The sequence below is a fragment of the Primulina eburnea genome, chromosome 8, assembly GCF_022965805.1.
Source record: "Primulina eburnea isolate SZY01 chromosome 8, ASM2296580v1, whole genome shotgun sequence".
Lineage (NCBI taxonomy): Eukaryota > Viridiplantae > Streptophyta > Magnoliopsida > Lamiales > Gesneriaceae > Primulina > Primulina eburnea.
In genome coordinates this window covers 11,242,467-11,254,099 of record NC_133108.1, presented here as the reverse complement: position 1 = coordinate 11,254,099, position 11,633 = coordinate 11,242,467, and the positions used below count along the sequence as shown (strand labels likewise).

General features: G+C 35.8%; 1 protein-coding gene across 1 annotated transcript; it reads right to left on the bottom strand.

Moving 5' to 3' along the window:
- Window positions 1-315: 315 nt before the first annotated feature.
- LOC140838881 (uncharacterized) lies at window positions 316-2,650 on the bottom strand. Its single transcript, XM_073205491.1, has one exon. It carries the CDS (start codon window positions 2,399-2,401, stop codon window positions 689-691), a length of 1,713 nt encoding a protein of 570 aa, XP_073061592.1. The 5' UTR covers window positions 2,402-2,650; the 3' UTR covers window positions 316-688.
- Window positions 2,651-11,633: the final 8,983 nt, after the last annotated feature.

Sequence of the window (11,633 nt, the reverse complement as noted above, 5' to 3'; positions counted from 1 at the left end):
TGGTGACTTTATACTCACAAGACATTTTAGAATTTTCATTAACCAAGTAGTGAAGTGTCTTGTGCAGTAAAAAGCTTCAATTTTTTCACCTTGAGATTAAATGAACTTTGGTCGAACGACTAATGGCATAATTTGTGAAGCATGTACTCTTTAGTTCTTTTGCCACAAGTTCTACATTGACCTTTTAAGAAACAATAAATTTGTACTCTACCCTTTGAATCTTTTTGTTTAGCTCAATCACTTGTTTCAGTCAACGATGATGCTGGTTTCTTCATTTAGAGATTTCTTGCTCCTCTAATTATTTGGCCTTCATAATCATGAATTTGAGAAAATTATCAACAATTATGGCACATCATACATCTATGGAAAACAAGCCCTCCGTCTTGTCATCTTGACGAGGGGGCAACTTAAATGTGATGTCAAAAATTCAAATGTTAGAAACGTCAACATTTCAAGGAAATTCAAATCGAAACACTTGATCATTTGATGATATGCCGCTCCCATCAGAACGTAAACGAAGAGGTTGTCATCGAATGAATGGTCAATCAAACCTCTCATCACCCTTCTATGCTTTAGTAATACAAAGAACCAATAAATGTACACAACTCCGAATCCACCGTAAGTACTTCAACCCCTTGATCCCGCTAGAGCATCATAAAATCGCTATTTATTGTTTATCATCTCGCTTTCAACCCATATGCATAACCAATCCAAGATCATATTGCATGGTGAGCCTATCCACCGTATTCTGACTCACAACTCGCTTGACATTCAGCTCCTTCAAAACCGCTCCGGCCAGCACCTTTTCGTCTTCATGAATAATCCCTTCAATCAAAATGGTATAGGTAGTCTCACTAGGAAGGTATCCCTTTTCGATCATCATTTCAACCACCTCAATAGATATATCTGTTCTTCCACATTTGCATAATCCAAGAACAAGTGTATTGAAATTGTCAATACCGGGGCGATGGCCGTACTCTTCCATGACTCTAATCACATCCATGGCAGCACAAAGCATTCTCTCAATACACAGTCCTCTAATAAGCGAAGAATACGTGTAAGAATCAGGGTTGAAACCACACAAAGTCATTTCATAAAGTAACTGAAATGCCGGATAAGTGTTTCCTTTCCTACATAAACTCGTGATCACCGCTCTGTAAAAGTCGTGAATTGTGGAGTCTTGTTTATTTCTCAAACTCTGTATGATTGAGAATGCTTCTTGAACCATTCCTTCCTTACAAAGCCTGGCTATAGCATTGTATGTACCCTCATTCGGTCTACAGTTTCTATATGCCATTTGGCCTAGACACTTGACAACAGAATCTAACTTCTTTTCCTCGCAAAGCGAAGCAATAACAGGGTTGTAACTTGCAGCGTTGGGTTGGAACCGGCCATCTCTAAACAACTCGTCCAAAACTTCGAGAGCCTGATCGGTTCGACCATGAAGTGAAAGTGAACCAATCAGTATATTATATGTCACTATAGATGGTGAACGATCATCCCCCACCATCTCTGCAAGAAGCTCATTTGCCTCTTGCCAACGTCCCTCGTGGCACAAGCTTCTCAACAAGATGTTATAGCTCACAACGTTAGGGTTATATCCCTTTTCGGGCAAATCACGAAAAAGTTGCATTGCCTCCTCAATTTTACCTTCTTTGCACAAACCAGTCAATATAACATTATAACTCACCAGATTCAGATTCCCACCCTTCAAAATAATATCATCCAACAATCTCCTAGCTTCATCAACTCCGCTCTCTTTGTATGCAGCCTCAAGCAAGATTGAATAAGTAAATGCATTAGGGACCAACCCCTTTTGCATCAATCTTCCCACAAACTGCAAACTTTGATGCAAATTCCCGCGCATACAAAGTCCTCTAACAAGAGAATTACAAGTAACTATATTAGTAGGGTACCCATATTCCTCCATTTTTTCAACTAGCTGCATAGCATGTCCAACGCTCCCCCTCTTACACAAATGATCAACCAAGAATGAATACGTAGGCGCATCCGGAATACTACCGGACCTAACCATCATCTCCATCACTCTAGTAGCTTTTCTTAACTTATTGAACTTACAAAGATCATACAAAAGCTGAGTGGCATTAGCAACGTCGGGCTTGTGGCCTTTCCCTACCATATACTCCAAATACAGGAAAGCGTCGTTCAGCCTAAGTTCTCTGGTTTTTATGTCATTCCTACCAGACCTCCAATTGGGCAGAGTAAAAACACTATCTTTCGGAACAATGGCTATCTGGGTCGAAGACAAAACTTTAGAAAAGCCATTACTAAGTGGGAAAGATTGAAATTTGGGAGCCTGGGCTCGAAACCCAGAAGATTTTCCTCCATGTTCTGAAGATGGTTTGGCTATAGGAGACGATGAATGCAAGAGAATAGCCATGAAATCAAGAAAATACTTAATTCAAAAAGTCTTGAATTTGATAGTAATTTCTTTCTCTCATGAGAAGAATCAAGCAACCGGGCGTGTCAACTGAAAAATTCGAGCGATTCAGCCGCAGTATAAATTAAAGCCAAGGGGAATATAAATTAGTCGAGTACTCTAATCTTCACCTGCTGTCTCTCCCTCTTTCAGTGAACTTGTTTCAGCCTCTCATTCCATTGTGGATTACTTAATTGAATTTTATCTTCAGAGTTGCCAAAACTAGTTTCTTAAATTTTATATATAAATATATATAAAAAAAAATGAAAAATAAAAGAAAACTAGGCATTTCAACACTTGGACAAGTGCTGTCCCTCTCCGGTTAAACATAGAACACGGTATCTTTTATTTTATAATATACCACTGTAATTATTAAAGAAAATATGTGTTTTAAATCTCATATACCACTGGAATTATTAAAGAGAAAATTGGTTTTAAATCTCAAATCCAAACTTAAATCAATCCTAACTCTCTATCCTTCATAAACTTTGTCCAAACTCCCTAAATAGTTTAAATTTGACAAAAACACACGTGTAATTTATAATGATCGATTTTCCTAGAAAAAATGGTATCAGAGCTGTAGGTAAAATTATTTTCAAACACAATTTATTACTATCAACTAACTAAAAGTTTGAGGATGAGAATTTCGAAAAATTATGAATCCGAACTCAGGTTCAAAAAAAATAATTTACAAGAACTATTCCAAAATTTTGGAATATACACAAGAGCATCTAACCTTGATTAGATATCAGGAGCAGGAAGGGACGCCTCAACACCCTCGGGTAAACTTATGATTCAAACAAACAAGTTTCTGGAGATATTACCAGATTCCTCTAAGCTATCTTCAGATCTTAGAGAAATCCAGAAAACAATACAAAATTATGGCAATATGATATACTTTGTACCTCAACGAGTTGAAAAAATTCTTGGAATATTAAAGGATATTCAAACAAGAATTCAAAAACTAGAACAACAACCAAGTTCTAGTAGAAGAACTTCAAGAGGATGGTTACCACCATCATTTAGTACTGAACCTTTATTGCATCAACAAGGAAAGGCTAAAGTGGTGTCAAAACCGTTGACTGAAGAAGAAAAGATGATCAATCTAATCAAATCTGTCTCAGAGAAGAAATTAATCTGATGACAACTTTAGAAAGGATTGGTCTGGAAGATCTACAAGAGCTTGCAGAATCTTTTGAAAACCTCAAAGTTGTAGATCTAACGATGAACACAGCAAGAGGTGAACCACCTGCTATAATCTGGTCATCTTCTCAGGACTACCAAGGGAATGGGATCTCAGAATGTTAATATGAGAGAATCTCAATCTGATTTCCATACTGGTGGAAAATCACACCCAGCGGGAACAAGGACAAGTTGAAATCAAATTCCCTTGCACCAAACACCCTATGATAAAAATGTTTTAGATCATATACATCCTTATGAGGTTATGCTTAACCTTAATGTATTAGAGTTCAAAAACAGAGAAGATCTCATAGATGACTGGACATCTGCAATGAGAATCGCAGCAGGAATACTTGATCTCAACAGAAAATGATTCATTAAACTGTTAGAAATGAGTCTTATGGGATCATTTAAAATTGCTTGGGACATGACTTCATTAGAAACTACCTAGTGGGAGAATCTCTCAGCGAGATCGCATTGTAATCGGGGATTCATCGCTTACCTTCGGGTATGGATATCCTATGTGTTATCATGTGTATGTAGGTTGAAATCTCTGATCAGAGTATGGTGGTAATTATGAAAGGGGTTTTACAGATTACACCATCGATGCAACTACGACATGACACATAGTATCGATTCATTGACAACTCTCGATAAACCAATGGTTGTCGAATCGATCGGGATATATGAGTTGAAGGGACCGTACTGTACGCTAACCATAATTGAATGGTTCTTGCAGGCACTATCATTTGATACCCAGGGAATCATGTAAGCGATGCTGCTAGGCGTTTAACATTATTGGTTGGGTACTATCAGACTTGAGTTCTGACGTTCTTGTTATCAAATAGTTGATAAGTAAGAATGGAGCAATTGGGGTATGCTCGTATAAGGACATGTTTAGTCCGAATCACATGGAGATGTGAACCCACGGCTAGTTGTATCAATGAACCATTGAGGGCCACACAAATGCTAGCTTTCTAGATCCCGTTGAGAAGTTAAAATAGTTCAAAGTGTTGAACGGCTTATAAATGAGTTTATAAGCGTAGGGAAAAATACAAGTGTGACTTCTATGAGAGAAATATGATTTTAATTTATGAATGTGTTCCTAAATTAAAAGTTGGCCAAGTGAATAATGTATTTGAAAATTGTGATTTTCAAAAACATTATTATGGATTAAATTAAATTAATTCAAGTGTTGAATTAATTAAACACTAGTGGACCTAGTAGAGTCCAAATAATTAAATTAATTCAAGTGTTGAATTAATTAAATCATATTGAGTCTTGTAGAGCTCAATTTAAATAAATTATTTAACTAGTGGACTTGAGTAAATTCAAGTGATGTTTAATTAATCTCAAAAATGTTTGAGATAATTAAATTAAGTCCATGGGTTTTTAATTTGTTAAAAACCATATAATATATGTATGCATGGGAGGTGAAGGGTTGGAGACTACTTTTTGGGTTATCGAGGCATGGCATGCAAAAAGGTGTTTTTGCTTTTTGCTTTTTGCAAGTCCAAGAAAAGTCTCCCTTCCCCTATTTTTGAACAAGCATGGCCGAAATTTCCATTGAATCTCTCCCTCATTTTTCTCTCAATTTTTCTTCTTCAAGTGTTGAGGAAAGAAAATAATTCTCATTGAAAAATCATCTTAGTTTTCTAGTGCAAATTAAGAGGGGATCTACCTAGTTGGTCTTAGTGCAAATCATCTTAGTTTTCTAGTGCAAATAATTCTTATTGAAAAATCATCTTAGTTTTCTAGTGCAAATTCACTAAATATAGATAGAATTCAGGGGTCGAAGAAGATATAGCAATGCAGCTATTCTTCGCCAAGATGCCAAGTCCCTGGAGAGAAATGCTCATAAGGAAATATGTACCTGGAAATCCAGATACATTGGCAAGAAGAGCATCTTTACTTAAAGAAAAATTGGCAGAATGATGTCATTTGGCAGCATTACAAAAGAATTACAAAATCTTAAGAGGTATCAATAAAAGAACTCATTTGTGTTGTAAGGAAAATGATCTTCCAACAATTATTGGAAGTAAATCACAAAAAAATAAGAAGAAAAGTTTTAGGACTCATCCTTATGCTCGAAGTGGAAGAAGTTCTTTTAAACCGAGAATATTATGGTCTAAACAGAAAGCCAGATCCTACAAATATGGACAAAGAAGCGAACCATCAAGAAGTAGGATATCATCCCAAACATCGAGTATATCTCGAAGCACAGGAAGAACACCTAGGAAAAAACTTTCAAAAGAGCTCATACTCAAGCCAATGAAAAGTTTCAAAGACTGTAATTGCTGGACATGTGGAGCAAGAGATCATATTTCGACCAACTGTCCAGAAAATGAAAAACAAATGGTAATAAACGCTTTGATCCAACCCCGGATATTGAAGAAGTAGTTTATTACCAAGATCTTATTCAGGTATACCGATTTGAGGACATTGCCTCAGATGAAAGTATATATGAAGAAGAAGAAATTTTGAGTCAGAGAGAATCTGATGGAACCGAATCGGAATTTGACTGAGAACGAGGTGTTTCGACATGAAACACATGAAGATTTGTCTGGATTTTTCAGCCAGACAACAATATCTCATAACATGGTCCAAAGAATCATGAGAGAAAATCTTAGTCTACAGAGATATCAAGGATTCTCTGCAGGACAGGTAGAAAAGTTCTTAGGAAGTATTGGCCTAAGAAATAGATACCATCATCTAATCTATAAAGTTTCTAGAAGGAAAATGGCAATCCAATGACAATTACAGGAAATAAAATGGAGATGCAATTAATTTTTTCTGAAGAAATTAAGGTAGAATTACAAAAACTCAAGATAGAATTAGTAAGGACTATGCCCTGGATTCATATCGGAGCAATCTAGATTATGATAAAAGCTACTTTCAAAGAAGGAATAGATTCACCTATAAAGAATGGGGAACCTTCAAGATTCAGTACTGAGAACTATCTCAGGAAATCTCTACGCATGAAAGATTGTAGGAATGATTTATCCGAGAATTGCCTACAACCTGGCTGATCCAGATTTCAGCCGAGCCTTGACATTGCACCAAAATTTCAAGGAATAAAAGCTGATGAAAGAAGGTAATAGACCATATTCTATTATCTTTCAAGTTTCATATGCTCTATCTAATACACATCATTCAGAATTGTTTATTAGAAATGAGTTTATTGAAATACCCGAGATATTTGGAAAAGTTGCCCAGTCAATTTATCCAGAAAGAATTGAGTTTCCTTTAATACAGGAAACATATATCCAAATACAAGACAAACCGATTCTACAAAAGAAACTAAGTCTTAGATTGGAATCAAGGAGACTACCTTTTCAATGAGATAGAATTACAAGTTACAGGTGGGGAAAAACACATGTCCAAGAAACCCAACAGGAGCCGAAAAGCTTTTCCACCATAGGAAAGCTTAGATGCCCAGAAGGGTGGAAGGAAGTAGAAGTAGTATTTTATATTACGAAACAAATGAATCAATTTTCTTGCCATACCATATACTATTTGTAGCAACTTATGATAGGAACTTACCAAAAAATGATCAATATCGGAGAATTAGAAGTTCATATCAAACGAATTCCAGGAAAAGAATTAGATCGACTAATTCTTGGACTAGATTTTCTCGAAGAACATAAACCTTGGAAACATCTAGAGTATGGAATGGAGTTTATGGCAAATGATAGGATGTGGAAAATCCAATGACCACAAGCACATTCTCAATATACATTCCAGTAGGAATGTTGTACGAACAATATAAGACATAATATTTTGATGCTTATATTGATTCGGGTGCTGGAATCTGTACAGCAAAAAGAGGAGTTTTTCCAAATAATTTGGAAGAAGAATTACCAAATATTGTTGGAAGCAATCTTTCCAGAAGAATCTTAATCTTATGTCAGGGGATTAAGATGATAGAGATCATGATTGGCGGTGCTGGACAAACACCTTGGTACAAGGTAAAAACAACACCAATTTATTTTCATGATACATGAGATGACATTTTGCTAGAAAATAATTTCCTACAAATGTTCAAGTCATATACTCAAGAAATTGAGACTAGACGATTAGTGTTCAAAACACCCTGTTATCATAAAATCATAGTACAACGATTAAGAGAAGCATTTTACAGAAAATTATCAATTCAATTTCGCAGCAAGCGTGGTGACGAAGAAAAACTTCTGAACCCAAAACTGAAGGATTCTAGACGGTTTGGAGAAACAATGCTCCAATTAAGAGCAGATAAAGAACTCCAACTAGAAGAAATAGAATGCAGATAGCTCTACATAAGAATGAAGTAGAGTTTGAATCTAATGTAACATTGAAATATGTCAAGAAAAGGATCAAAGAAAATTACAATGAAGATCCCTTGGTATGTGGAACAAAAATCAACCTAAAGCTTGCTTTAAAATTAAGGAAGGCAAAGAGTATGAATTTGTCCATTGTAAGCCTATCCCAATGAATATCATTGATCAAAGGGATATGCAGATTATAATCAAGGAACATTTGAACCTTGGTTTGATCAAAGCATGAATTTCACCATATAGCAGTCCAAGTTTTTCTGGTAAGAAATCATGGTGAGATAAAACGAGAAAAAACCAGATTAGTTATTATTTATCAAGAAATTAATAAGATTCTGGAGTTTGATGGGTATTTTATACCTAGTAGAGAACATCTAATTAGTTGCATACGCAACGCCAAGATATTCTCTAAGTTTGACTGCAAATCCGGATTTTATCAGATTCGGATGGAGGAAAGAAGCAATACATTCACAACTTTCTCCACATCGCAAGGACATTACATTTGAGAGGTACTACAATGGGATTGGCTAATTCCCTCAGATATTTCAAAGAAAGATGGATAATCTATTTATAGATATTTCAAATTTATGTTTGTCTATATTGATGATGTGTTAATAGCATCTAAAAATATGGAAGAACATATCAAGCATTTAGAAATTTTCTCTGATGTTTGTAAAAAGGAAGGACTGGTTTTATCTGAAGAGAAATGAGTCATTGCTACAAGAAAAATTGAATTTCCAGGAATAGAAATCGATGAGTCTCGAAAAATTTTGCAAGATCATATTGTAGAAAATGTGCAAAATTTTCCAAACAAGTTAAAAGAAAATAAACAACTTCAAAGTTTTTTGGGTGTTGTTAATTTTGTTGGGATGTTTATAAAAAAACTAGCAAAAACAGGAAAGTGTTTAGTCCATTATTAAAGAAAGATGCAAGATTTATATGGACAAAAGAACACACAGAAAGAATTATCCAGCTAAAAGAGATTTGTAAAAATCTTCCGAAAATGACTATTCCGCAAGATGAAGATGATCTGGTATTGTACACAAATGCCAATGATCATTGGTGGTCAGCAGTTATTACTAAGCTCACACCTGATGGAAAACAATCATGCAGATATTTTAGTGGTCAGACGCAGAAGTCATAAAATGACATATCAACGAGAAGGAATTTTACGCAGTAAAAATGGCTTTTGAAAAATGGCCATTATTTTTACTGGCAAAGAAATTCACTTTGAAAGTTGATAATACACAGGTAAAAGCTTTCTTAAAGAATATAATTGAGTCTAAACCTGAGAAGGCCAGATTATTAAGATGTCAAGCAGTATGTCAGAATTACATTTTTGACATTGTGATAATTAAATATCATGAAAACATTTTTGCAGATTTTTTAACAAGAGATGGACAGCGTTGATATATATCGATGACATCATCAAGATGCAGAGGAATTTGAGGGAACACCTTGAAATGCTTCAAACTGAGTTTAACAAGTTAGCACTGAACGCATAAATTGCGGGAATGCTTCAACAAGCGGAAAAGATAATTGTCTCTGATCGAATCACAGGATGTTTACCAGCATACACTCAGTTATGGTCTGTAACACAAAGGCCTATCCTCCAAGGCATCGAGAAGCCATTGGTTCCTGAATGGAAAGTTTTCGAGTACAGGACTCTATACCTGGAGCAGGGGATTCAAATACCCCTAGCACAAGTGTTAAGCCGGGTACATCTTCTGATAAGTCGGCCAAAACAAAAATTGAAACTCTAGATTCTAATCTCGAGTCTTCAAGTCAACCCTTCACCTCAGGGATCGAAGAGGGAGATATCAACCTTAGACCTAATACTGACAAGGGCAAATCTAAGGTTGTTACTAATGAAGCTGCAATTTCTCCATTCCAGGTTTACCAACAAACTTAGGAGAAATTAAATACAAGAATTGGCATCAACCCATCTATGGTTCGAGTTGATGTTGCAAGAAAATATCCTAGGGTATGGATGAAACAGAATTCATATCCAAATGAGGTCAAAGCTTGGTATGAATTTGGGGCTCTTGCCTCAATTTATACTACTTCACCCAGCTTCCTGGAGATTTTAGCATTACCAAAGTGGATACAGGAAGCGGTGCATGAAACTTGGACAAACAATGATCATTTGTCCAGGGGAGATATTCTGGAGCTGTATTTTTTAGTACAACACCTGAACCAGCAGGGAAAGGCTCACACGAAGCCTTTCATTTTATCAAGCTAAGGAGGCCAGACATGAATATCCATAAATTCATCAAGGATCCTTCTACAAACAAAACACCCCTAGTTTCTTCATTCAATGAAGATGATATATCCACCAGGAGGGCATGGGGAGTTTCGGTCTGTCAAACAGAGATGGACAAAGTCAAGTATCCATTTAAGTTTTATCAAAATTCTGTAAATGGATCTTTCCTGTTGAATACACTGACAGGAAAAACAACAAGTTTTGCAGAAGATCTATTCGAAAAGAAAAGAAATATTCTGTGGAATAGCAAGCTGCCGGAAAGTAAAGAAATCCTCCAGAAATTCTGTAATATGGCACATGTGGGAAGATGGTCGGAAAACATCTGCCCAGAATGCCAGAATCAGAAAGAGCCAGAGTTTGGTAAAGGATTCAAACCGAGATCTGATCGGAAACACTTTACCGACACCAGTACAAGCGGGGAAGGAACACAAGCATGTTTTCCTCGGGGACACAGAAAGTCAAAGATTCTCCGACAAAGCTAAAGTGGACATGTGACCATCCCACTAGCAAAAAAAAGGACCACAAATAATCGGTGGTAAAGGACAAAGGACCATTGGATTCCCTATTTTTAAAGATAAAGAAAATCCAATAAAAAACAAGAAAACTGGAACCAATCACATCTATAAATAAGAACAAAGGGAACAAGTAAATTACACCAGAACGAAACTTAAAAATGTATTTTACATATTTAAAAATTTTGAAAAGAAGAATCAAGAAATACAGAAATAAGTTGGAACCTCTTAGATGGTTATGTCAACATTTCAAAGAATGAGGAAATGAGATTTCAGCGGATCTGTTACAAACTCATATCTACTAGGTATGCCAGCATATTAAAGGAGAAGAACAAGTGATTGCTAGATTAACAATCTAGAAGAAGACAAGAAGAGTGACCACTCAACCACTACATGGTCCAGATGCAAGCTGTAAAGGTTTATCAAGATTTGGAATCCGAATTTCAAATTCGAAGAAGCCTTCTATAAATAAGTAAGCAGAAGGAAGTTGAGATCATCGAACATTTCCTCAATTTTTTCAAAAATAAGTTGTAATATTTTCTTTCAAAATTTATGTGTTTTGTAAGTTCAGCTACTATCATAGCTAAACAAGTTTCTCCTCCTCTACAGGAGGTTACTATGTAATAATAAATGTTTGTGTTTGAATAAAGAAAACCTTTGCTCCAGCCCCTCTCATGTATTATTTTCAAAATTTTATCTTTTATTGTACATCCTAAGGTATGAAACGAATTAGGTTTGTGCCAAGTGCTGATGAAGGAATCTGCGTCAGTAACCATCTGTCGCGACTACATGGTTAGGCTATGAGGAGCAGTCTGTAAAACAGGTGGATATAACCCGGTGGCACTCCGGTCAAAGAAGTAAAAGATTTAAATTTTCATACGGAAGCATGATGGGGCTTTAAAAATAAAAATCGATTATTTGAAAAT

Bases quoted from the DNA above. Each gene is read 5' to 3' on its own strand.
- LOC140838881 (XM_073205491.1), bottom strand. From the start codon at position 2,401: ATGGCTATTCTCTTGCATTCATCGTCTCCTATAGCCAAACCATCTTCA.